Source organism: Theileria parva, chromosome 1, assembly GCF_000165365.1.
Source record: "Theileria parva strain Muguga chromosome 1, complete sequence, whole genome shotgun sequence".
In the NCBI taxonomy this organism is placed as follows: Eukaryota; Apicomplexa; class Aconoidasida; order Piroplasmida; family Theileriidae; genus Theileria; species Theileria parva.
This window is the reverse complement of record NC_007344.1, coordinates 1812165-1836221: the sequence shown is the minus strand read 5'-3', so window position 1 is coordinate 1836221 and position 24057 is coordinate 1812165. Positions and strand designations below refer to the sequence as shown.

The window sequence follows — 24057 nt, the reverse complement described above, 5'->3', positions numbered from 1 at the left end:
ATCATTATAAAATGAGTAAAAATATACAAAAAATAATTATTTGAATTAAATGACCAACACATTATATCTATTTTTGTAATTTCATACCCCCATCATAACTTCACGAATTTATACAATTTTTTTAAGTAGATAATCAATCTATATAGAAATTTTGATTAGATTAGATTAGGAATATTCATTTTTTATATCTGGTCTCATTAAAATAAAAATGTTTACTAGTTGATACATTTTGACGACACTATTTGCACCTTCTTCTCTCGACTGTACTAATATTCTGTGTATATATTATTTTTCACATTTTTGTTGTCATCTAGTATTTTTTAAAACTCAACTTCTCGCAATGTCATACTATAAATACCTTTTCAAGTACATTATTATTGGTGATACAGGTAATGAATCATATAATTATACCTTTACATTTAATTCCTTACTATTTTATTATATCTAAAAATATATTTTTTTATAGGTGTTGGGAAAAGTTGCCTCCTGTTGAGGTTTACAGACAAACGCTTTAAACCTGACCACGATTTAACAATTGGTGTTGAATTCGGAACCAGATTCATAACTGTACAAGGAGAACAAATTAAGTTACAAATTTGGGACACGGCTGGTCAGGAGTCGTTTCGTTCAATCACTAGATCGTACTACAGAGGAGCAGCAGGAGCTTTGCTTGTATTCGACATTTCGAGGTATCATTTCTCCGTTTTACAAATGTTTAGGAGATCGACTTTTGAACATCTTACCAAATGGCTTGAAGAGGTCAGAGATCATGGGTCTCCTACTATGTCGATCATACTAATCGGGAATAAAACTGATGTTGCATCTAGGGAAGTTGAATATCACGAAGGTACAATACATTATAATAAATTATGTAACTTTATTTAACATTAATTCATTACAATGATGAAACAATATATAGGCAAGCAATTTGCTGACCAAAATGACCTCATTTACATGGAGACTTCCGCTAAAGGTGATTACAACGTGGAGGCTGTAAGTGTTAATACTTTATACATTTTATAGGCGTTTTTGACAACGGCTGAGTTAATATACGAAAATGTCAAAAATGGCTTGTTTGACATTGAATCAGGGGTAATAATCCATTATATATATAGTATATACATAAGTTATTTTGGCCATGTAACATATTTCTCAAGGTACAAGGAGTAAAGAGAGGACCAATGGGAGTCTCAAGTAGAAGTATGTTTATCCTAGCTATCACATCATTATTAAATGTATATTTTTACTTATTTTCATTTTAGGAAATATATCACTTCGTGATGGTGGAGGTTTTCTCAACCTTTCATGTTGTGCTCATCGCTGAATATTATCGTCATTTTTATTCAAATTTACCTGAAATAATGCTGTTTAATTTTTGCTAATATCTTTTAAAGATTTATCAACTAATCTACCCAATTTATATAGTAACATGTGTCATTCATAATTTATTTTTCAATATTTTAATTTTTATATTAATTTATAAATGTGTACTATTTTTAAACATGTCGTATTATAAATCAAATAAACATCTATCGCAATCTACGGTATCGGATATTAACCGGTTCGGTTCCGATGATACATTCGTAGTTGACCTGGAATGCAAAGTTGATAGCTTAAAAAATGTACGTAAAATATTATTAATATAAATATATATATGTATATAAACGATTTTTTTGTTATTTTAACACAATTTACTCAACTAATTGGCAATTATTATATTCAGATTAGTACGAATATGCACAATGAACTCAAAAAATCCAAGGCTCACTTATCTTCTGTGGTTAGTTTAACAAATTACACTTAAAATGTTAATTTTTAGTCAAAAGTGTTCAATTCTGCTTCCCTATCGCTCAACACTACTCTGATAAATATGAATAAAATAGCCCGAGGATACGTTCGTTTCTTATTTTATTATACCAAAGAGTTTATAATAATAATTGTTTTAGGGGTTAAAACTCCCGCTTTGGGCTCTTGCCTTAATTGTGGCATTTATTCTCCTTTTCTTGTTTATCCTGTTCAGGAGACTTTTAAGCAGATAATAATCTATTATGGAGTTTATTGATACGTTATAATATATTTTACATCTAAATCTATTAACACATTTAAAATATAAATTTTATTTTTTTATTATTGTATTAAGTGGTGTAGATTCTAATAAAAATATTCATTGTTATGTTTGTTTAAATATTTTTAATTATTTTTCAAATATGTTTTTGTAATGATTAACTTTCGGAGTTCTCAAATTTCGAAAATCAAAAATGTTCCTAGGTTTTTTAACATCGATTCTCGATGCATTTATCGCAGAGTTTCATACTTCACAACCTTCCATTCATACGACAAGTATGAATTAAGAGAACGCATGAAAAGGCCTTTCTACAGAGGTATAACGCTATTTACTTAAGAATTATTTTAATTTTTCTTTTAGAAAATGATCGAGTGGAACAGATATCACTTTACGCAAATAAATTAGCACGAAATTTAAATTTTAACAGATCGGAATGGGATTCAATACTATTAAAATCAAAGGAAGTATGTTATAACAGATGATTTTATTGTTAATTATTTGTTAGAGGCATTTGGAATTTAAGCCAATGGACATAGCATTACTACTAAATGGCCTTTCAAGGGCCAGAATATATGATAAAGAGTTGTTTGAACTTTTGATTCCTCAAATAATAAAGAAAGTCTCTTTTTTTACATCGGTATTAAAGTTGATTTAATATTACTGTAGGTGTATCTTTCGATGGTTTTATCAGCATACTCAAAAGGGAAAATGCTAACACCAGACCTTTATAACATTTTAAAATTTGAAATCTCGACAAGGCTATACGAATTTAGGACCTCAATTGAAATGTGTATGATACTAAACGCAATATCAAAGTCTGGAGTAGGTTTTTTTATTATAAATATGATTTAGGATACTGACAAGATATTTTTATCTAAAATTTCTAACCATATACTAAAGTTTTTTCGGTATTTCAACTTCACTCCGCAGGAACTAAGTGTAATTATAAACGCATTTGTAACCCTTGGATACTACAACGAACAGCTCTTCAACACCTTTTCAAGTTAGTTTAACAATATTGATAATATAAATGTAGGTAGTTTAGTAAATAATTTAAACTCGTGTAATATATTTGAGTTGTTGAGAGTGCTGAATGGGTTCATGATATTTGAGAATAATTTTAATGATATTCAGAATGAATGCAGAGATGAAATAGTTTCAAGAGTTAGATTTTCATCTCCAAGTGATCTCACTAATTCACTTTATGCCCTTGGGAGCATAAAATCTACTCTAATTAACTCAAACATATCATTGAACCATGAAATCATAGATGAAATAGTTCAGTCAATAAAGGGTCGATCTCTAACCACCTTACAGTGTTTTAAAATGGAATTTGTTTCGAACCTATTGGTGTCATTCTCAAAATGGTCATTTGAACTTGGACAGCAAGAACTCTTAAAGATAATTGAACATATGGTGACAATTAGGATGGATTTAAACCTCATAGATTTAAGTAATACACTCGTTGCAATAACCAAATTATTCTGTGTTTCAAATGGGTTAAATGATTTTAATGAAATAAAGAGTGTTGGTGAAAACAACCTTATACTCATAGTTATACAAAAACTAATGAGAAAATGGTCAAAAGATGTTATTGGACTGCTGGAACAGGAAAAGACTGAGTTGAATACGATTATTAAGATCCTAGATTGTTACAATAAATTCGGGTAAGAAAAATGCGAAATATAAATGATTTAGTGTATATGAAGAAATTTTGTATTCAAAAATTAAGAGTATTATAGCTTTAAATCACCTAGAAGAATTAAATAAGAACAACGCATACACTCTGTATGAAATATTCAATAAACATAAAGGTATGTGTAGGAATAATATAATAAAAATTTCAGAATACACAAAGTATGACGATTTCATGGAAATATTAACCCAACTAATATCGTAAAATAAATTTGATAATAACTTTTGTTTATATTTAGATTATGTGTATTGATTATTAATTTTGGTATTTAACTTTGCAATTGGGCAATAGGTTGATTGAACTAATATTATTTTAAATTTTATATTTATGACAAATACTTCAATTTTATTTAAAAACTAATTTATTTATTTAAATAAAATGGAAGAAAGTGATTTAAGGCCTTGCGACGATGTTGTCATCCAGTCAGGAAACGCAACTGACATTCTAAGGAACGGATTCAAGATGTTTCCAATTAAGGAGGTATATTCTTACAATTTTTCAATTTATTTTTAATTTTTTTATTATTTATCCTTAAATCTGCTTAGGTGAATATGTTAAACACATATATGGCCCAGGAAGCACAAAACGCTAAGAATTTTAAAAAGGGAACAACAACGCTAGGGTTTATTTTTGATCACGGAGTTATCCTTGCAGTTGATAGTAGAGCGTCGATGGGTCCAATAGTATCAACTCAGAGCGTCAGTAAAGTTATTGAGATAAACTCGTATCTTCTGGGAACTATGGCAGGTGGAGCTGCGGACTGTTCATACTGGGAAAGACACCTAGCAAAGTTGTGCAGATTACATGAGCTTAGAAATCAGGTAATATATAAGATTTTATATTATTTTTAGTGTCGTATCTCTGTTGGAGCTGCTTCTCAGATCCTTGCTAACATCTTTTACTATTTCAAGGGTTACGGACTATCAGCAGGCACAATGATCGCTGGATATGACTTGAACGTATGTTACCCAATAAAATAAAGTATTTATTAGGGGCCTGGTCTATACTATGTCAGCAGTGAGGGTGAAAGGGTTAAGGGGAAGCTCTTTAGCGTAGGCTCCGGATCAATGTTTGCCTACGGTGTTATTGACCAGGGATATCGAAGGTTTACAACCTAACTAATTGCATACTTACATATTATCAAAATTTTATATGGCTGTGTAATAATTGTTTTAGTGATATGTCACTTGAAGAGGCCGTAGAGCTTGGAACCAGGGCCATTTACCAAGCTGGACATAGAGACGGATTCTCAGGAGGATTTGTCAACTGTATGATAACTATAATTAACAAATACTCAATTACACCATTTATCTATTAAATCAACAAACATATTCTATATACTAAGATAATAACTATTGTAGTATATCACGTTCACAAGGATGGCTGGACTAAATTGGTTGATCGTCGTGATATTAATGAGCTTCATTATCTATATGCCGATAAGAAAGGTAAAAATGTGCACATTAGTTAAATTTATATTCTAAATATAAAATTACTATTATTAAATTATATTCAGGAATGCCTGGAGATGCCATGTAATTAATTTTTTTCCACTTAATTTAATGATATTACACTTAATGTTATTCTCTTCACTACACATGTGTGGATAATTTTTCATTCATTTTTTGTATATTAGTTTTATATGTATTTTGAATCGATTTTAATAATAAACTTGATACTAATTTGGATAATTTCGGCAAAATGTATATATTTAAGCTCGGAATCCTCATTCGCATATTCCAACCCTAGACCATACCTTAGGAAAATCAAAGTAACGAATCGCATTAGTAGAGATGAGAAAAAAAGACGTTCCGAGTTTTCTAAACAGCTCCACAGGGAACTTCGTATGAGATACTGGCAAAGATTGAGCCCGAGTGTCAACGATGCTCTTGTTTTCAACAACCCTGGCTCTGAAATCTATGACATTGATCCTAAAAGGCACACATTAATTTATTTTAACTAATCTTTGTTTTAATTTATTAAAATAGTTCTTAGGGGATTTATTGTTCAGGAAGTCATTCCCAGGATGGTGGAGATTACAGAATCCCTCAAACCCTTAACTCTTAAGAAACAGTCATCAGAGAACTTTGATAGAAATGTATTTTCTATATTCCATGCCATAATTATCATTTTAGGCCGGCTTGAAATTTTTAACTAACATCGCAGGAGTCACTAGTGTGTTTAACAAAGAGTTTGAAACCAGGCCTGAATTCAGACCACTTAACGAAATGGGTCCTTCAGAGCTTTTACCTAGACTTGAAACTGATATCGCATATATCTCGTCACTATTAAGCGTTTGTTTATTTTATTTACTCAATTTTCTTAGGTTGATCCGCCTCCCTTATCCGTTCCTTGTCAAGAATATATTGAATTTCTGATATCTTTACCTGACACTAGTCCATATCGTATGTTTACATCAGTCCAATCATCCAAAAATATCCATAATTGATCTATTCACTCACTAATAATTTTAGGGTTTCTATCTCATTGTTATGTTTTTTTCAAGGACTGGTCTGTTTCCAAGACTACTCTACTTACTAACTTCAGAGCTCACCTTCGACTTGTAAATAAGATGAAATCTGCTTTTTACGACCCTGACTGCCAAAATTTAGAGGTTTTTTTACATTTCTTATATATATTTTTAGTACGTTTTGAATATGCTCGCTTCTGGTTGGACTCGTTCTCAGAAGGATGAATTCCTAAATGAGATGCCTGTGGCTTACAAGGCTTTATCTGACTCACTTCTAGTTCCATTTCTCTAACACCCTAATGTATTACTTTATAAAGTGTACCAGTACGTTAACAGTACTACTTCTTAAGTAGGAAATTAAGCGTAATATAAGACTATTAATAAACACATTAAACAATAAATTAACTAAAACACTCTAAATACACTAAATATTCACCAAAAAGACTAAAAATAAACTAAATAAAACAATTTACAAATATAAAAGTAATAAATTAAAAATAAAATTCGATTTAATACAATGAGGGGAAGTTATCCATGTCGTTAATGTCGAGTTTAACATCAGCCTTGTATTTGCTTGATGAAGACGTGGATGAGGAGTAGTTTGAGATCGTTCTGCGCATGAACGAGTGCTTGCTGGTGTACTCGTCGTACAAGTTTCTGGAATCCGCCTTCGTCAACAAGACGTCGTCGTCAGAGTCGAGGACGTGCCTGATCAGCGAAACTGTGGTGTGGACGCTAAGGGGACTTCCAATCATGAAAAGGACGTCCACTTCCTTTTCCTTCTTACCTTTGGACTTCTTTTCCTTGTGGTCGCGAACATTATTAGGGAGAGCTTTGTTATGAGTGGAGTTGGGATTGTCGTGGTTTAGGAGGTGCGTGTTTTCAACGCTGTTTGAGGCTTCATGGCTGAAGTGTGAGGACTTTGTTACAATGAGGTTATTGAGGGAGGTTTGGAGCAAAATGTGCTTTAGGGTAGAGCCGCCTTTCCCTATTATCTTTCCAATGAACTTTTGGGGCACGGCCATAACTGCGTAAACAAGGGCTTGGTTCATAAGTTCCGGCATTGTTGGGGGGTCGAGGGTAAAATAGACCACTCTTGAGAAAAGAGCCTTAAGATCTTCTAAAACAGCTTCAACTTGTGGTTTGGGTCCAGAAAGGGTTAAGGTATTTTTCGATAGAGACAACTTAAGCTTAAATTTAGCCTCGTACTCACTTAGCCTATTCTTCTCTTCCAACAACAAATTATACTCAACTCCAGAAAGTGGTAGTTCTCTCGTCACAAAACACTTTATCATCTCGTTAAGGGCTGAAACACAGTCCTTCTGCTGTACAGCGCTTCCGTAAAGTAGGAGAGTGACGTCCTTCTCACCCCCGCTCTTGTGATCGTCCAAGTCGTTATGTTCCTTTTCTCGTTCTTTGCTATTTGAGTGGTTCGATGTCGTGGTAATGTATACTCCCTTCTGGTCCTGGAGAGTGTTGAGGTGAGGATTGACCTGGTTAAACTGAGAACTGGTGAGCTTGAACTTATAAGGCGGAAGTTGTCTTGACTCCAACAGGCTTTGAGCCCTATTAAAGCCGAAGTTTAAATACTTTTTCAGCCCTACAACAAACACCTTATCAGCTACTTTAACCAAAGTGGTGTGTTGTGATCTGTACCTCTTTTTAAGCACATCATTATCACTTAGGAACGATAGTTCCTCGTTACTCAGCTTTCCCAGTTCCTTGTACCCATATTCATCCACGTAATTGGTGAACTTCTTCACGCAGCCATCAACTGTGTTATTGAGCAGGGGCACAAATGAAACCTTGGCGAATCCGTTTCTTGGAGTCAAGTCGAACTTTATCCCCACTCCGTACTCAGTCTCAAGTTCACGCACGTTTGGCCTGAACTTGCCACTTAGCGCTCTAAGGACGTAGTAGTCGTACAACTTGTCGTTGTCTCCAGCGACGTCAGTCACGTCATTGGACTTGACTGAGTTGTTGAGTTCCTTGTCCTTTTCCCGGCCGTCTTTTGTGGTTGAGTCCACATATTCTAAAAACGACTTCACGTCCGAACTCTTGCCTAAAATGTCCATTGTTCTTGAATTGTAGTTCAAGAGCACGTTATATTTGTCCTCCATTTCCAGCAGCACTCGATACTTGGAGAATGTCATGGGAACCTTGTTTTGTGGCGATAGGTCAAGGTTCGACAAAAATTCTACACACCTATTCACGTCATCTTTACACCCATAAACTGATAATAATAGTGGTTTCGTCCCGGTTTTGTCGATAAAGACTTCAAATTTCTGTTTTAGCTTCTGTAAGTAAGTGTATGGTGGCTGGAACTTAGTTCCGTCCTCTACTCTGAAATCGCGACTCGTTAAATCGTTTACATCCACGGACCTTCCATTTCGGTCCTTCATCTCCTTAATAAAGTCGTACACATAGTCTACGGTCCTCTTTGTTGTTCCCAACACCTTTGGGTCACTGGTGGGTGTTGTCACCTTGTTTTTCTCGACCTTGGAAGCAGAATTTCTTAGACGAGTTTTGTAGTTTATATAATCCTTTAAGAATGTTTTAAGCTTTAGTAAAGAAACCTGGGCGTTCTTTAACTTTTGGTACTCTTTCGTTAGTGTCATTTGGTGTTGAAGGTACGCTACATACACATCAGTTTCCTTGGTTGCGTTGTCCAGTTCCTCCTTAGATATAGACCCCTTCTTTTTCGTCTTCATTTGACAAAGTGTATTCTTAGCAACTTTAATTCTATTTTCCAATTCAGTCACTGATAGATTTTGGTCTGGCTTTTCAGCCTGGTATAGGACTCCATTAATGGCTTCATCGAGGTCGGCTATAATTTCATGAACCTCTTCAAGTTCCAGGTTGCTGGACTCTAAACTCGTATGATCGGGATCGTTTGTTAAATCTAAACCTCTCTTTTTCAGGCGGGTAATAATTGAGTTTTGCAGTGTATTACAGTCTGCCAACGACACTTGTTTGAAGTCGGCAGTTTTCTTTTTCAATACTCTTCGCTCGAAGGGTGTTAAGACCTTTTGGAAACCATCGTCATCCTTCTGTAAATTATTCAAGTCGCCATTTCTGGAAACTTCATCTGAGTCACTGGTCATTCTAGACAGGTAAATCTGCGGAATTGACCTAGAATTACACGATTTGCGAAATTGAAAAAAGATTCCAATTAAATATTTGTTGTTAAAAAAATATCCTTAATTTATGTTTACGATAAAACACCTATTGGTGGTGAAAGAAACTATTGACTATGATAGCAGTGGTGGTAACAATTTGAACTAGACTCTCTTAACAAGTCATAACAAGATTAAAAATAGCTTGAAATTTTAGAATTTCATATAGAATTATGTAATCAATGGAGGGAGTATCATGAATAAATTAAACATGAATTTAGAAAATTCTTCAATTGGGTATGGCAATTGTATTGTTTAATATCATACGGAGAACAAAAACTTTATTATACAATATCATAAAGATACATGAAAAATGTATGAAATGGGATGGGAGGTTGAAATTCTTGTACAAAATGATTTATTATTCTGCCTCGATATTAACCCCCATTATCTCATGTTCAACATCATGGCACATCAATGGGCGTCCCTTTAATATTTCTCCTTTTCTATTCCACTACTGAACGAAAAATTTTGGGGTGTGTTGCTTTATTCTTTGCACTTTTCATGCTACTCCTTTATTACTCCTTTCTATCTCAAATACACATGTATTTTTAGCCTCCTTATATATATTAACCTAAAACCCTAGCATAACTTTCTTAATTTCCAAATATTTATAATTCAAGATTATTTAATTTTTTTATTTTTTATTTTTATTCCCGCTTTGTCATCAAATTTATACATGTTATATTGATTCGGTAACTCAGTTATCATACAGTGGTAATTCTACCTTTTAGTCTTCTATTTTTCGTTAATTATAGTATATATTTGAAAATTCTATTATAATTACTTAATCTGTATTACTGGATAATTCTAGTTTATAAGAAATAGAATCAATACATTATAATAGATTGACCATAAAGGTATTATTCTTGAAAATCATGAGAGTTCTCGAGTAAATAGTTTGCAGCAAGCTCCTCATTCTTATCACAAGCTAGATATGCCTCGATAACCGCCGGTCTAGAGAATCCTAAGCCTTCAAGACGTTCTATACTTTCCATTTCCACCGGTGTCAGTGATATTATGTTTGGATTGTGTTCCGTGTTAGAATACGGGTCGGCTTCGGCACCAGCTCCAGAGTTTAACAACTCCATAAACTCGTCTTGTCTTTGGATTATAGTCTGACGGGAGTTAAAATGGGTGAAAATACCTGCAAAAGCTCAGGGTGCGTTTGGCCCAAGCTTTCAAGCAGCTGTTGAAGCAGCTGTGGGTCAGACTGAACCGCTTGACTCAACTGCTCAAACATTGGGTGCGACTGTATCATTTGAAGCACATCCTCGCCACCAGAATGACCCTGATAATGGAAATTAACAAATTTGCTAAAAAACATACATGTTCTGGTGCGGTCACATTTTGGTGATCAATGTTTGGCATATTAGAAACTGGAATGTTTCCCTAAAAACCTTTGAGAAAGGTAAAAATACCGTTGATAAAAACTCCACTGCTCGGTCCGGATTATTGAAAGCGGCAGCCATTGCTCGTTCAACAAGTGGCCTCTCAAAACCCATTTCACAAATACGATTAATGCTCTATAAATTACATTAATGTGTAAGAGGAATTACCTGTTCTAGTTCTGATCCCATAACCAACTTAGACGACACGGTTTCGTAAGTTTGTTGAGAAACATTATGCCCACTAGAGGGTTGGTGAGGACTATTGTCAAGAGGTGATGGTTGTGGAGCCTTAGATGTGGGTGTAGTTGTAGAGGAAGGTTGACTGTTTGGGTCTTGATGTTTAGAAGGATCAGGCTAAAAGGCATATTTATGTTTATATTTATTATTTGAACTATGTAAATGTATAGAATTCTGCTCACCGTCTTGGACGATATGACAATTACTTTATCTCCATCCTTAATGTCGGAATAATCCTTAAGAAGGAGTTCTTTTTTTAGTATTTTCCCAGCGTGAATTAGCTTTAGAGATTCCGCTTGCATATTAGGGAACGATTCGGCCACTTTGTTCATTAAATCCTCAACTGATGCAGTATCGGGAACGTCGACATCAACTTGGACGTTCTTAAGAGTCTTAACTTTAAGATTCATCCCAAATATATATGTATATAATAAATAAATAATTTTAAATATATCACAACATATATAGTGAGCAGTAGATTTAAGAAGTCTAATATGTTACACAATTTCCACTATCATGATTTTACACTTTTCTCCTGAATAAAAAAGATCAACATTTAATTATTATTTAAATATATTTTATAATAACGTCATTTTTATTTTGTAGCTGTTTTATTTCTTTTCCATTAACAATTTGAAATAAGTATGGAGTTGTAATATTTTGACAAAAGTTTTCGATTAATATTTTTAACACTTACCAGATATGCCAGTTTTGCAGCTTCTAGATGATCTCTTAGCTGAATATACAGATTCTCTTTTGATTTCCCCTTCAATTTAGAGTCCTGGTCGATTTTTTCGTTAAGAATGTTGATTTTCTTATCCAGAAGTTCGAGTTTTTCCTCATCTATGCTATTTATTACTTATTTTCATTACCTGTTAGCACTCCATATGTTAACTTTGCTCTTTCTTCTGGTGTGAGTGTCTCTTCATCCATAACTTCGTACCTGAACATATCCTCGGGCATTAGTTCGAACGATTCCTTCAGTATTTTTCTACAATGTCCAATAAAGAATCTTATTGTTTACCTGAAAAATAGATTCCCCGTCATGATCTTCTGTCTGATTTCCTTTGAATCTTCCGCTGGATGTCCCAGGTCACTTGCCAGCTTCGCGACATTTATACTAAACATTTTTATTAGATAATTTATGTAACTTACTCTTCTATGTTAACATTATTTTTGTCTTCATCATAATTTATGGCTCCTTGCAGCTTATTTAGCCAATATATATTCTTGATCTTTTTGCTTGAAAGTCTACCAAGCTCAAGTGATTGAGTAACTAAAAAAATATTGGAATGGTTTTACGGTGTATCAAACCTTTCTTTTCAATTGCCATAGTGTCCCTCAAAATCTAATCAATTTTTAGATAAGTGTACGAAATAAATAACTATCATACCGCCTTTCTCTTTTTTTCTTCATGAATTGACCTTCTTATTTCCTCTCTCTTAGCGAATTTTTCTAATTTTTAAATTAAGAGTTTATAAATACCTTTGGTCTCTTTAAGGTACAGATTGTATTGCCTAAGTCTTTCCTCTTCAGTCACCTCGTTGAGTTTTTGGAAGTACTGAGCTCTGTATACCCTCCTCAAGTCTCTCATTTGTCTCTCCCACATATATAACTCAGCCTGGTAGGGAGTTAACCCTGGCCTCATTTTTGCGTGGAGTTGTTGTTGCTTTGCTTTATCTCCAAGTAGGAATTCAAGCCTTCTCTCCAAAACTTCAGGTGATACTTTGGGTACATATTCAAGTGGTTTTAGCAGAGTTGGTAGTATTGGCTTTGGTATTGGCACATGTCTGTGTATTTTAAGTCGCTGAAAACAAATTACCTTGGAGCTGGAAGTTGTGAGAACAATCTTGCTTTCTCTCGGAGACGAACAAACCTTCTCACAGGATTCTCAAATGGCCCTGTTCTCCTGTGAGGTTTCTCTCTCATTTCAGCCCTTTTAAAGAATCCGGGTGGCTTTAAAAACCTTGCTGAATGTTTAATTCTTGAGTTATTAAACAGTATGTGTGATATGTTCATTGTTTAAAAAATATGTTATTTCATTTTTATAACAAACAGTAAAAAACATTTTAAAATTACTACATTCATTTTTATTAATATTATTTTTTTAAAAACAGAATTTAATTTAATTAAAATAACAGATTCTGGAATCATAACCTGATGTGTATATCAACTATGATGTGAAAAGTGTAAAAAATTAATAAATTTACAAGATTCTGATAAAAAACATTATGTTTAAATAATTTGATCACCTTCCTCTGCCTCTGCCTCGACCTCTTCTGCTTCTAAAAAATTGGCCTGTAGTAAAGGGGTTGGAACCATTATTTTGAGGTAATATATTTTGACCGAATCCTGGAATGACAAGTTGAGGATTCATAAGTTGGTTCTGTTGCATTTGTTGTTGCTGATTTGCAAATATATTTGCTGGTTCAGGAGGTTTCTTAACTGAGGGCTGTGACTGACCAAAAACGAAATTTGCTCCGTCAGTTTTCGGCTTAAATAAATTTGAATCCTGTTGTGTAGGAGCGAACAGGGGATTACCCTTAGGTATCGGTGCGTTTATTTTATGTAGAATGTCAAATGGGCTTTTATCATCCACTGAGGTCTTGGATTCAGAAGTAAATAAGACTCTGGGTTTATCATCTTGTTCAATTGTAAGGGAAGGTTCGACGACTTTATCTTGTGGTTTTTCAATATCCTTTTGAATAGGTTCAGGAATTTTATGAGTCAGAGCATCAGCTGTATCAACTGGTTGGTGTGTTAAAGTCTGTTCTAGTGGTTTAACAGTTTCTGAAGTTGTTGGTATAGTGAATAGTGGTTCACTGATCCTAACAGGACTTTTAGGTTCTTCTGAACCAGAGCCTATAAGGTGTGTTAGAGTTGCAAGATCTATTTTCTTTACAAAATTTTCATATTTTTTATCAAGTGTTACTTCTAAAAATGTGTTTTATGTGCAATATAATACCTTCTTCCGGATACTCTGGTTGAGTTATATTATAATCTTCTAAAGTTCTTTTTGAACTTTGTTTGTTTTCATCTACTTTTTTAGAATACGAACGATCAGATTTCCTCTTTTTAAGTGTGTTTGAAGTTTCTATTAAAATAAATATAAACGGATAATTATTTCATTACCTTGTTCTAGAGGTGATTTTTGTTTATATATATCCTAATGAAAATGATATTAGATATCGTTGTTAAATATAGTATGTTATTAAAACTTACAATTGAAATTTTAGTTACCGTCCCATTATCTGAGGTTATTTTGCGATATTTATCTGTAAGTCATAATGTGATGAAATAAAAATACATGGCAACGAATCAGATGTGTATTCTATTGCATCATAGTATTTGTTAGATTCATCTCCAGATCCCAAATGTCTCTTTTTACTTGAATTAAATATTTTAGATTTGATTTCAATGCTTTCATGTAATGCTCTTTTACATTTCTTACAGTTTGGTTTACATATTTTTTTCTGGAATAAAAATTAGTTGTATAATAGAATAAATACCTTTATTTCAAGAATTCTCTGCTCAAGTTCCGGATACGACAGGCTCATAATATTTATATATTAATTATCGTATTAACCTGATAAATATATATTTTACTTAATTAATTTTAAATATTTATTAATGTGTATTTTAATAATATTTTAAAATAGACATTGTCGTTATTTAATAAACCTTCCTAGGTTTATCTCCTTCGTCTTAAGGATTCACTCAAGACTTTTAATGAACTCGACAATTTATTTCATTTATAACCAAATATCATCTATTAATTATTATTTCTATTTATTTTTTACTTAATTTTTACTTCGCCTATTAAAGCACCTTTCAGCACCTATCACTTCCGTCCAATGTGTTCGTCAACTCTGCCTTTACCTTGAGATTTTATTATGTACATCTTCCCATTTCATTAAATTTTAATTGTCTTTGATTATGAAATTAAATACTATCGCAATAGCCTTTTTGTATTCCTGTTTCTCACAGTTTTTAAAAAATGTGTCTGCTCTGAGGCGTAGTTCTCCAGATTTGTCACCAGATGGTTCTTTTCTTCAAGTAAAATCAGCTTCTCCTCAAGATAAACAAGATGTAATCCAAAGTTCCTCTCCTAAGGTAACAGTGCCTACGGTTGACCCTGAAGGCCTCAAGAAGGCGGTTACTGCAGCAGTTCTATCAAACCAAAATCAAGCTCTACAAAACGGTGCTCTTAATCCAGCAGATTTCACTCAAGCTGCCTCTGTTAATTCCATGAGTAATGCTGTTAGTGCCATGAACAATACTGTTGGTCCAGTAAAAAATCCCATGGCTACTGTTGGTACTATGAACTCCTTTACTGGAATGCCTGGTGTACAGGATAATTTTCCTCAGACACCGCCTGTTAATGTTCAAGACACCTCTACCCAAGAGAACAGTCTTGACAACCTAAATCTCCTCTTAGATCCCTCGTTAGTAAAGATATCTCAAGCTGATAGTCACATAAAAGAAAGCATGGTTAGTTTCATTTTTATTAATTTGTTCAGGAAAAAGCTGTACACAGCCTTAAAAAGGTCTTGGAGGGGCTAACCAACCTTGCGACTCTGTCTAAAAGTAGGGATACTGAACCGTTTAATGTTCTGGGGGATGACTATACGATGCGTAACGTTTTGGACCTCATGAATAAGGAACTCAGGCAGGTTGAATCTCTTCAGAAAGTTGTGTTCCAATTCAACGCCTTTGCACTTTCCACCTTCACTAAGAGTCCAGACGATAATAAAAAATCCTAATTAGTATTTTAATGTTATCAAAAAGAATATTTTATCAAATATATTCTATTAAATTAGTCCATTTTAAAATCTTTAAGTACACCAACTGAACCAGAATTCATCTACGGTGATGTTCTTTCATGTTTTAAGTCTACATCCCGAAACTGCTTCTTAATCATAGCATCTTGCTGCTTACACATCTGTGATGTTTCCCTCAACTTCATCATCTTGTAGTATATCTCTTCATTGTCAATCATACCTTCAAATTGATGTAAAAACGCATTTCTGTGAACCAACGACTCAACGTTGTCACAAACCTTGTCAAGGTAGTGCGATATACCCGTGTGGTTACTAAGAGCGACTAGTGGATGCCTTGTAGTTATTGGTTTAAAATCCTCACCAATGTCATGCGTGCTAGATTTAGGTTCTTCTTTGTTCCAGGTGAATGTACCGTTTCTCATCTTGTGGGTAATCGAATACTTTAAGTTTCGGTAATTTCCACCGTTTAAAATTGAAATGGTTATTGGCAACATATCTGAGTGTGTTGGAATTGGTGAAATTCTAGTATCTCCAATGAATAGGTCCTCATAAAGCTGGTCCAAGTGGTATTTACAATTTGGTCTTGGCTCTACAACTGGCGATTTTAATGGACATGTATAATTCATGTTTTGAAATGGTAAAAGTGAGTTTTTGATGATATCAATCCTGTTAAAGCGCGAGTCTGGAAATACAGTCACGTTGTTGAATTCTTGTAAAAAGTTCGATATTACTGAGTTTATTGGATTAAAGTAATCTTTACTTCCACTTTTGAACGTTATGTCTGTTGTTTTCTTGATTGATTCGATTATATTATTGTTTGAAAAGGGTATGATCATGGTCGAGTGTTCCTGTAGAACTGAAAGCGAAAACAGGGTGTTGTATGATGCGACAGGCGATGTGTTTTCATCATCGACTATGTTGGTTATAATTGGGATTTTTGGGTACAACTGTGACAACATCTGAGCCGTATATGCTCCTAGTGCTGAGCCTGATGATCCTCCTACTCCTAGTGTTAAGTTGAAGTATTCAAAGTGGTCACACTTCTCCATCATATTAAAAACATATCTTTGGATGGATTTCCAGTACTTCTGTCCCAAATTATTGAATACAGTCATGAAATTCCCTCCGTGCGATCCATTGTCTGTCAACACATTATCTTTTGTCAACAAACTATGCTTGCTATTTATCAGAATCTCGTCAGATGTGATTGTTTCTGTATCAATTACCAAACATCTTGGCTTCAATGATGACAATTTTGGCTTTTTAACGTCAATTCCTACATCTTTTCCAGTTGTGTAAAAACTTGTATGCGATCCATTTTCACTGAAGTTTTTTGTAAAGTTGTTTGCTAGGTTTGTCCAATATGTGTCTGCAATCTGTAGTCCACATTGGCCGAAATTAAGCCATAACAATTCCATATTTAATTGTTTTTGACATAGTATCTAGATCCTGAAACACTGGTCACTTTTTCTCAGACTCATTTTCCCACCAGGTTCCATACCAAAATTGATCTTTTCTCTAATCCACATCAATTATTTTAATTAAAATTTAAACATCAATTTTAGAAAATACATTTATAATATAATTTGTAGTAGAATCTAATGCGAATTTTAGGTAAAATGTACATGTGCATATAGTATAATATTAGTATGATTCTGGCTAGTGTTTGTAGAATCCTTGAAAATTTTTTTTGAATAGAATTGAAATTGTATTCTTTTTTATATTAGCTCTAGTTCTATATGATAAGATTCCAGATGTGTTTTGTAGTATTCTTTTGAAGTTAGTAAGATTCTAAGTGGAATTGATCAGACTGTATGATTTTGGAGACGAACTTCCAGCAGGCGGTTCTGAGTTTGTTTGCTACTGATTCGTCGGGGCAGACATTGAGATTGCTATCGAGTGCGCTTTTGACGGTCTTTACTGTGTCCCTAACTTGTGCTTGGAACTCTTCGGACTTGAGGTTTTCGGCGAAATCCATGGACGTGTTTCTGAGACGCTTCGTGGTCCTCAAGACGTCTCTGCAGGACTTTAGCACATGCTTAACGGCACTTGCGTAATGGTCTCTGGACGTTAGTTTTCCTGTTGAGAGCATGTTTACCACGTCTGTCGAGTCCTTGTTGGCGTCGGCGGCGTCGAGTGTGTAGATATCACTCAGGTCATCTCTAACCTTATCATTAACTCCTTCCGAAGTTATCTCAGTTTCCTTATCACTTGCCACCGACTCCTTCTTCTTGGGCTTAACGGGAGCTTCTCTAACAGTTGAGAGCCTCTTTTCGTCACTCAGTGTTATCACAGACGTTGGGTCGATGTACGTGTTGACAATCTTGAGAAGCTTCATTGCTCGGTTTTTCAACCTGTCGTGCTTAATGTCTTGGAGTACACCTACACACAACTCCTTGTCTGCACACATTTGAGACCAGTATCCAAACCCTAACTTGTTGATCAGCTTGAGGAGGTTGACTATGTCATCTGAGGTCCATGTCTCCTTACCCTCGTTCATCTGGTCAAGCACCTGTAGGGGTATCTCAAACTCGTCGTTTGGCGCCATACTCCATGAGCTTCCTGCAAGTTTACGGCCAAACTGCTCCAGACTTTCAAGTAGTTTCATCTTATCCAGGAAGTCTTGTGCGTTGACTTTGATCTCGCCCATCTCAACAATAAGCTGGCTCCTTCTTGAGCGTTTGTCCTCGTCTTCCGCACTTGCCTTCAGTTTGGATTTGCAACTGTCAATCATGTTCTGGCATTCGTTGAGGATGACTCTTGGGTCAACTTTGTTGAGTTTAGTATCTGCGTGTATGTCCTTAAGTCTTAGTTCTGGCACTCCGAACTTGCTTAGGCTTCTGTGGATCTTCATCTTATCCTTGATCGTCAAAACAGCTTTTCTGGACCTGCGCTGGCCTCTCTTACCCTTAAGACCTTCTTGAGACTGTAATAACTCTTTTGTCGTCTTTCTGGGCTGGAAATCTGCATCGGCCTCATCGTCTGAGTAGTCATCAGTCTCGATGGCTCCAGTATCCTTAGCGCGTGTTCTTCTGGGACCCATGACCAACAACTCCTCTTGCTTCTTCTTCTTGAGCTTAACGCGTTCCTCAAGTGGAATTGTAGCCTCCCAAAACTCCTTGTCGTTTTCTCCACTGGCCTCAAGCTGTCCTTCTGGCGGCTCATATCTGAACTCCGTGATGTTAGTGTAGGATGATAAGAGGTCTGCTGCCAGGTCTGAATCATTCTCCTTTGTTAGCTCTGCCTCTTGCAAGACTTTGTCCAAATCAATATCCAGTTTTTCATCTGTTGAAGAGGACTTGTTCGTTTGTGGGTTTGCAGTTGCCCAGAGCTTTGAGGCTCCGAACTTGAGGATCTTTGCGAGTTCCTCACGGGAAAATCCTGATTTCCCGTCGTCATTGAACATCACTGCGTCTCCACGCTTGTTAAGTCCTTGAACAACTAGTGCGTCCAGCACCATCTTTGTTTTAGCTCTCTCTAATATCGTCTGTTCTATTGAATCTTTGGTTACCAGTCTGTATATTTGTACGGTTTTGGTTTGGCCAATTCTGTGCGCTCTTGCCTCTGCCTGCAGGTCGTTCTGTGGGTTCCAATCAGAGTCGTAGATGATCACTGTATCCGCTGAGGTCAGGTTAATTCCCAGCCCTCCTGCCTTTGTTGAGAGCAAAAAGCAGAAGTCATCGCTCTGTGGGTCGTTGAAGTGGTCCATTGCCTTTTTCCTTACTTCTTTACCCATCGTTCCGTCAAGTCTCTGGTGTTTGAACCCTCTCAGGGTCAAATACTCACTTATGATGTTAAGCATCCTGACCATCTGCGAGAAAATCAGAACCCTGTGGCCCTTCTCCTTCAGACGCTGAAGCAACTTGTCTAGCAGGCAAATCTTTCCGCTTCCGTATATTAGGCCCTGCAGCCATACCTGTCTATCCTCGGGCTCGTAACATAAAAATGGGTGGTTGCACACCTTCTTCAACTCCATGCAAATGTTCTGGAGTGAGCTTCTCGAGCCTCCTGAGTTCCTAGCCAGTTCCTCGTAGTTGCGGGCCAAGATATTCTTGTACCAGTCAATCTGCATCGGTGAGAGTTCAACTCTCAGAATCCTCTCGACCTTGTTTGGGAGCGATTTCTCAACGTCCTTCTTCACACGTCTGAGCACGAACTCGTGCAACTCGTGCTGCAGGGACAGCAGCTGCTTCTGCTTATTCTCTCCTATTGCGGCTGGGTTCTCAATCTCACTGTACCTTCTTCTGAAGTCTTCGTAGTACGGATAAATCTGCGGGTTAATGAAGTGCAAGAGTGTCCAGAGCTCCTCTAGGTTATTGTGCAGTGGTGTTCCACTAAGCAGGAGCTTGTAGTCTGCCATGAACTGCATCAACTCTACGAAGCGCTTGCTGTTTTTGTTCTTCAGCTGGTGCGCCTCGTCCACGACCATCAGTTGCCAGCTAATTCTTCGGAGGAATTCCAAATCCGCTGGGGAGTTGATAATGCTCGGAGTTGTGATGCACACGTCGCACTTGTAGCGTTCTCCCTTGCCTGGCACGAAAATCCGCGTTAGCTCGCGCTGCCTGATCATTTCGCGGGCTGTTGCGTTTCCGTAGTAGCACACTGCGTTTGCCTGTGGGAGCCATGCTTCAAACTCTCTCATCCAGTTGTCTATTGTGCTTTGGGGCACAATGATCAAGTATGGCCCAATTAAAAACTCCTTGTACATGAAGTGGCCCACCAGAGATATCGTCTGAACAGTCTTTCCCAGTCCCATCTCATCCGCCAATAGCACTGATAAACCTCTCTTCATGCGGTTTACCATCCAGTTGAGTCCTGTAAGCTGGTAATCTCTCAACTTCCTGGGCTCTGATGGCTTATAAAAGGCGTTGGGGGCGTTATCTCTCAGGTGGTACTTTTTCATGCCAGCATCTCCTTGTTGTAAGGAATTAACTGAGTTTTCAGCGCCTAGTGAGTTTACAGGTTGTTGTGCGTTTGGTTCTGACTGTACAGAATTTGAAAACGATTGGGCTGAGCCTGTCGAGTTAGTTTCATGGTCTAGTTCCATCTTGACATGTTCTGTCTCAGTCTTCACTGTCTTAACTCCATTCAACTTGATATCTATCTCGGGGGCGACCTTTGCATCTTGCTTAACTGAATTGGTTATTTCAATCTTTACAGAATCTTGGGGTTTTACTCCATCTACCTTAACTTCACCAGTTTCGTTTGCACCATCAGTCTTCATGCGGTTTGCTCTCGCTGCTAGAATGGTGTAGTATAATCTGGAAGTATATCCGAGGTCTTCTAAATAGGTGGGGTTGGACAGGTACTTGGGTGTTTCGTAATAGGGCTCGAACTTGGTCAATGAAATGGAATGTGTGTTCCAGGGGATCTTCCTCGCCGCCTCACCCAAGATACGGTCCTCTCTAATCTTATATGAGTCAATTAAATCTTGGAAGCCGTGCTCCACTAAAGTCTCTTCGTCTTCTTCTGTGCACTGGTCATACGGGCAACTACGCCATTTGACTAGGTACACCATGGTGCCGCTTTCATCCTTGTAGTGTGTTACAATGCGTTCGGCGATCAATGAGTCTTCATCGATTTGCTTCTGGAGCCCCAGGGCTATGTTCTCCTGCTCGATTTCATCGAGGGTCATATACTTCTGGCGTTCCTCCAGATTTTTAAAGCGCTTAATGTAATTATCTAGACGACGTATTCCGTTGTAGTCCTTCAAGTTGTCATATACATCCCACGTGTTGTGGATGTGTGCGAATCCTTGCCACTTGATTAAATACTCCCACTCGCCATCTTCCCGTTGTCTGTGGTTAATGACGCGGTCAATGCCTCCTGAGCTTTTCTTTTCTTCTTCTTCCCCTTCAACGACCTCTTCTTCGTCCGAGTACTCCAACTCTGCGTAGTTTACTCTCTGCTTTCTGTGTCTCAGCGATAAACCGCTTGTTTCAATCGAGTTGGGATCGTAGTCGTGGCCGCTAAACTGGGGAGACTCATCGCTTGACTCGTCAAACTGCAAGTAGTTGCTTCTGGAATAGGGGTTAACGGGCTTGGCTGGAGCTGGCTTCTTGTAACTCACGCCCTTCTTTCTTCCTCTGTTACTCTTTACCCCCGTTGGGTTAATATTATTAACAGTTGTCGTGGGGTAGTTGGCGTAGTCCTCCTGTGTATCGGACTCCGTTTCGTTGTATTCGTCGTACTTTGCAGTCTTGGTGCGAGTGCGATTACTCCTTCTAATGCTACTGCTTCCGTCGTTGAGGCGAAGTGACCTAGAGACCAAAAACTCGTCGTCTGAGTTGTCTGAGGCGCTGAAGTAGTCTTGGAGGACGTTTTTGAAATCTGAGTCTTCTCTTGGCTCTCTTGATGCTCTAGGCGCTCTTCTTCTCTTAGACTGTGTTGCCAGGGCATCCAGAACCTGTGTCACATTCTGGAACTGGCTGTTTGCAAGGCGTAGTGAGGGGATGCTGTCAATTGCGTTATTGACAAGTAGGCGTGGTCCGTAAAACATCCCTCCCATACCGCCTGGGTGCATCATGGGCATTCCTACCGGGTTCATGGTATTTCCCATCATATTTGGGTACATGTTCGGCGGAATATTACTCATTGGTTGTGGCTTATTATCTCCTGTTTCTTCGGTTTTTGTTTCACCTTGTTGCTGTTGTTGCTGCTGTTGCTGCATCATCATTGCGTTCTGAACCTGCTGGGTATGACCCATTTGCTGTTGAATCATCGGATGAGTTGGAGCCATCTGTTGCATTGGTTGTACTCTGTTTAAGTATGCGTTATATTGTGGCATAAATCGAGACATTCCCATCTGCATATTCATTGGCATTCCCTTCTGGCCCTGCTGGTTCTGGTACATTTGCATCTGATAATAGTACATATTTGGGTTCATTACTCCGTTACCCATTCTCATCATCATCTGTTGGTTCGGTCCCATATGCTGATTTTGTCCCATTTGTGGGTTTTGAACCTGCTGATTTGGACCAACTTGTTGTCCCATCTGTTGCATCTGGTTTTGTTGGAGCTGTTGAGCCTGGTTCATTTGTGGGTTTTGCATAGGGTGTTGCTGTGCCTGTTGAGCCATTTGAGGGTTCGATCCGACTTGATGTGCCTGATTCTGCAACTGGTTGGGCTGTAATTGGCCTTGGATGATATTTTGTTGCAATTGTGGCTCAGCAACATCAGGTGTGGCCTCAGGAGCCTGAGCGGGGTCCTTAATTTGTTCGAGTGTACTCATTTGTGTTTAGATATTTGCATCAAGTGAAAAAAGTGAAAAAGAACAAATTTCGGAATGGAATTTGAGAATGACGTCTTTGTCAAACGTCTGTTAAATCAAATGTATATCTTAAAATTACTCATTCAAATATTATTTAAAATAAATCATCTAAGCTTCTCAGGTGTGTATTGGTTGTGTTCAATTTAAAATAATTTTCAGGGCTATTAAGTGTTATCAGTTTCCGCTATCAATAAATCTCAATCTCATAATTTTACAAACTTTAAAGATAATCTACAAGTTTATGACATCTATTCATATTCGTATCATATTTCTATAATCCATTTAATCATTTATAATCCTGTAAATTTCACCTTCTACAAGGACCGTTATGTATCTACCGTTATGATCTACTACCCGCGCATGTTATTGCCTTATAATAAATATTGGGTTACGTACTTAATTAATCAGAGCCCTGGTAAATCATCTATAACCTTCGTTTTTTACTTTTAAATTACTTTTCGGTGTAAAACAAGTAATTTTCTTCTGGGATAATAATTTTTTACACCATTAATGAACTAATTCATTTTGATTCACAGACACAACATCACACTCCCTATTTATTAAATTTCACTGTTTTTTGCTAATTGATATTTTAATTTCGTTTTTTGGAATCTTTTATTTTCTGACATTTTCTTTCGTTTTATATCATTTTTCCTCTAATCCAGACCCGAAATTTTTGATTAACTAGATTCTACACATTTTGTACCACTACATGATTTAACATATATAATTATATTCTATCACTAGGTTTTTATTTATTTATTTATTCTATGATATTTTTCACATTTTGTGACTCTTTATACGTTAATTTTTGGTTTTTATAAATGTCGTAACATCATATTATGTGAATTTGTAGTTGATCTAATTAGATCTTAAAATATACCCGATTTATTAAGTATAAAATACTATTATCTATTTTTTACATATGTTAATCTGCTAAACTTGTGGAGAAAAATTGATATTTAGTTAAA

At 36.4% G+C, this 24057-nt stretch overlaps 12 protein-coding genes across 12 annotated transcripts; 6 read left to right on the top strand and 6 right to left on the bottom strand.

Moving 5' to 3' along the window:
• Positions 1–98: 98 nt before the first annotated feature.
• On the top strand, positions 99–1399 carry RAB2A (uncharacterized protein). The gene is made up of 7 exons (XM_761305.2): positions 99–389; positions 467–689; positions 720–847; positions 920–993; positions 1024–1092; positions 1158–1200; positions 1263–1399. The coding sequence occupies exons 1-7, from the start codon at positions 341–343 to the stop codon at positions 1322–1324; spliced, it is 648 nt and encodes a 215-aa protein (XP_766398.1). The 5' UTR covers positions 99–340; the 3' UTR covers positions 1325–1399.
• TpMuguga_01g00876 (putative integral membrane protein) lies at positions 1376–2058 on the top strand. The gene is made up of 4 exons (XM_761304.2): positions 1376–1622; positions 1724–1780; positions 1820–1894; positions 1947–2058. The coding sequence occupies exons 1-4, from the start codon at positions 1503–1505 to the stop codon at positions 2037–2039; spliced, it is 345 nt and encodes a 114-aa protein (XP_766397.1). The 5' UTR covers positions 1376–1502; the 3' UTR covers positions 2040–2058.
• A 121-nt stretch (positions 2059–2179) lies between these two features.
• On the top strand, positions 2180–3965 carry TpMuguga_01g00875 (uncharacterized protein; the record flags this gene model as incomplete). The annotated part of the gene is made up of 8 exons (XM_061305091.1): positions 2180–2381; positions 2426–2529; positions 2571–2702; positions 2732–2887; positions 2918–3068; positions 3102–3732; positions 3764–3879; positions 3913–3965. Exons 1-8 carry the CDS (start codon positions 2219–2221, stop codon positions 3963–3965), a joined length of 1506 nt encoding a protein of 501 aa, XP_061161663.1. The 5' UTR covers positions 2180–2218.
• Positions 3966–3994: 29 nt separating this feature from the next.
• Positions 3995–5353, top strand: PBE2 (Proteasome subunit beta type-5-B). The gene is made up of 7 exons (XM_761302.2): positions 3995–4241; positions 4307–4582; positions 4613–4720; positions 4754–4866; positions 4938–5029; positions 5123–5209; positions 5278–5353. Exons 1-7 carry the CDS (start codon positions 4140–4142, stop codon positions 5298–5300), a joined length of 801 nt encoding a protein of 266 aa, XP_766395.2. The 5' UTR covers positions 3995–4139; the 3' UTR covers positions 5301–5353.
• Positions 5354–5397: 44 nt separating this feature from the next.
• Positions 5398–6595, top strand: TpMuguga_01g00873 (uncharacterized protein). The gene is made up of 6 exons (XM_761301.2): positions 5398–5699; positions 5750–5859; positions 5897–6055; positions 6088–6166; positions 6236–6375; positions 6407–6595. Exons 1-6 carry the CDS (start codon positions 5645–5647, stop codon positions 6521–6523), a joined length of 660 nt encoding a protein of 219 aa, XP_766394.2. The 5' UTR covers positions 5398–5644; the 3' UTR covers positions 6524–6595.
• A 112-nt stretch (positions 6596–6707) lies between these two features.
• Positions 6708–9748, bottom strand: TpMuguga_01g00872 (KH domain protein). The gene has a single exon (XM_761300.2). The coding sequence runs from the start codon at positions 9333–9335 to the stop codon at positions 6741–6743; it is 2595 nt and encodes an 864-aa protein (XP_766393.1). The 5' UTR covers positions 9336–9748; the 3' UTR covers positions 6708–6740.
• A 485-nt stretch (positions 9749–10233) lies between these two features.
• Positions 10234–11513, bottom strand: RAD23A (DNA repair protein Rad23). The gene is made up of 6 exons (XM_761299.2): positions 11218–11513; positions 10967–11152; positions 10829–10933; positions 10737–10799; positions 10555–10698; positions 10234–10525 (listed from the first exon to the last, which is right to left on the bottom strand). Exons 1-6 carry the CDS (start codon positions 11443–11445, stop codon positions 10271–10273), a joined length of 981 nt encoding a protein of 326 aa, XP_766392.1. The 5' UTR covers positions 11446–11513; the 3' UTR covers positions 10234–10270.
• Positions 11514–11517: 4 nt separating this feature from the next.
• TpMuguga_01g00870 (uncharacterized protein) lies at positions 11518–13157 on the bottom strand. Its single transcript, XM_761298.2, has 9 exons — positions 12858–13157; positions 12521–12825; positions 12429–12490; positions 12350–12383; positions 12191–12311; positions 12060–12155; positions 11908–12026; positions 11733–11878; positions 11518–11570 (listed from the first exon to the last, which is right to left on the bottom strand). The coding sequence occupies exons 1-9, from the start codon at positions 13052–13054 to the stop codon at positions 11550–11552; spliced, it is 1101 nt and encodes a 366-aa protein (XP_766391.1). The 5' UTR covers positions 13055–13157; the 3' UTR covers positions 11518–11549.
• Positions 13158–13217: 60 nt separating this feature from the next.
• Positions 13218–14614, bottom strand: TpMuguga_01g00869 (uncharacterized protein). The gene is made up of 7 exons (XM_061305090.1): positions 14545–14614; positions 14343–14508; positions 14258–14310; positions 14168–14201; positions 14001–14129; positions 13288–13969; positions 13218–13251 (listed from the first exon to the last, which is right to left on the bottom strand). Exons 1-7 carry the CDS (start codon positions 14590–14592, stop codon positions 13242–13244), a joined length of 1122 nt encoding a protein of 373 aa, XP_061161662.1. The 5' UTR covers positions 14593–14614; the 3' UTR covers positions 13218–13241.
• A 328-nt stretch (positions 14615–14942) lies between these two features.
• On the top strand, positions 14943–15798 carry TpMuguga_01g00868 (Tp3; the record flags this gene model as incomplete). Its single annotated transcript, XM_761296.2, has 2 exons — positions 14943–15526; positions 15556–15798. Exons 1-2 carry the CDS (start codon positions 14972–14974, stop codon positions 15796–15798), a joined length of 798 nt encoding a protein of 265 aa, XP_766389.1. The 5' UTR covers positions 14943–14971.
• Positions 15799–15899: 101 nt separating this feature from the next.
• On the bottom strand, positions 15900–17234 carry Tube1 (tubulin/FtsZ family GTPase domain protein; the record flags this gene model as incomplete). Its single annotated transcript, XM_761295.1, has 1 exon — positions 15900–17234. The coding sequence occupies one exon, from the start codon at positions 17232–17234 to the stop codon at positions 15900–15902; it is 1335 nt and encodes a 444-aa protein (XP_766388.1).
• Positions 17235–17444: 210 nt separating this feature from the next.
• Chd2 (SNF2 family protein) lies at positions 17445–23418 on the bottom strand. The gene has a single exon (XM_761294.2). It carries the CDS (start codon positions 23045–23047, stop codon positions 17597–17599), a length of 5451 nt encoding a protein of 1816 aa, XP_766387.1. The 5' UTR covers positions 23048–23418; the 3' UTR covers positions 17445–17596.
• Between the last annotated feature and the right edge of the window lie 639 nt (positions 23419–24057).

Coding starts and splice junctions, on each gene's coding strand:
- PBE2 (XM_761302.2), top strand. CDS start 4,140: ATGGAAGAAAGTGATTTAAGGCCTTGCGACGATGTTGTCATCCAGTCA. Junction 4,583..4,612: donor TACATGAGCTTAGAAATCAG/GTAATATATAAG, acceptor TATTATTTTTAG/TGTCGTATCTCTGTTGGAGC. Junction 5,210..5,277: donor TCTATATGCCGATAAGAAAG/GTAAAAATGTGC, acceptor AATTATATTCAG/GAATGCCTGGAGATGCCATG.
- TpMuguga_01g00869 (XM_061305090.1), bottom strand. CDS start 14,592: ATGAGCCTGTCGTATCCGGAACTTGAGCAGAGAATTCTTGAAATAAAG. Junction 14,509..14,544: donor AGAGAATTCTTGAAATAAAG/GTATTTATTCTA, acceptor TTTTTATTCCAG/AAAAAAATATGTAAACCAAA. Junction 14,311..14,342: donor CACATCTGATTCGTTGCCAT/GTATTTTTATTT, acceptor TATGACTTACAG/ATAAATATCGCAAAATAACC.
- TpMuguga_01g00870 (XM_761298.2), bottom strand. CDS start 13,054: ATGAACATATCACACATACTGTTTAATAACTCAAGAATTAAACATTCA. Junction 12,156..12,190: donor AATAATGTTAACATAGAAGA/GTAAGTTACATA, acceptor AAAAATGTTTAG/TATAAATGTCGCGAAGCTGG. Junction 11,879..11,907: donor AACATATGGAGTGCTAACAG/GTAATGAAAATA, acceptor TAAATAGCATAG/ATGAGGAAAAACTCGAACTT.
- TpMuguga_01g00876 (XM_761304.2), top strand. CDS start 1,503: ATGTCGTATTATAAATCAAATAAACATCTATCGCAATCTACGGTATCG. Junction 1,623..1,723: donor AAGTTGATAGCTTAAAAAAT/GTACGTAAAATA, acceptor TATTATATTCAG/ATTAGTACGAATATGCACAA. Junction 1,895..1,946: donor ATAAAATAGCCCGAGGATAC/GTTCGTTTCTTA, acceptor TAATTGTTTTAG/GGGTTAAAACTCCCGCTTTG.
- TpMuguga_01g00873 (XM_761301.2), top strand. CDS start 5,645: ATGCTCTTGTTTTCAACAACCCTGGCTCTGAAATCTATGACATTGATC. Junction 6,056..6,087: donor ATATCTCGTCACTATTAAGC/GTTTGTTTATTT, acceptor CAATTTTCTTAG/GTTGATCCGCCTCCCTTATC. Junction 6,167..6,235: donor ACCTGACACTAGTCCATATC/GTATGTTTACAT, acceptor TAATAATTTTAG/GGTTTCTATCTCATTGTTAT.
- RAD23A (XM_761299.2), bottom strand. CDS start 11,445: ATGAATCTTAAAGTTAAGACTCTTAAGAACGTCCAAGTTGATGTCGAC. Junction 10,800..10,828: donor CAGTGGAGTTTTTATCAACG/GTATTTTTACCT, acceptor AAAGGTTTTTAG/GGAAACATTCCAGTTTCTAA. Junction 10,699..10,736: donor ATGTGACCGCACCAGAACAT/GTATGTTTTTTA, acceptor TTCCATTATCAG/GGTCATTCTGGTGGCGAGGA.
- RAB2A (XM_761305.2), top strand. CDS start 341: ATGTCATACTATAAATACCTTTTCAAGTACATTATTATTGGTGATACA. Junction 690..719: donor CTTGTATTCGACATTTCGAG/GTATCATTTCTC, acceptor ACAAATGTTTAG/GAGATCGACTTTTGAACATC. Junction 848..919: donor GGAAGTTGAATATCACGAAG/GTACAATACATT, acceptor AACAATATATAG/GCAAGCAATTTGCTGACCAA.
- TpMuguga_01g00872 (XM_761300.2), bottom strand. CDS start 9,335: ATGACCAGTGACTCAGATGAAGTTTCCAGAAATGGCGACTTGAATAAT.
- Chd2 (XM_761294.2), bottom strand. CDS start 23,047: ATGAGTACACTCGAACAAATTAAGGACCCCGCTCAGGCTCCTGAGGCC.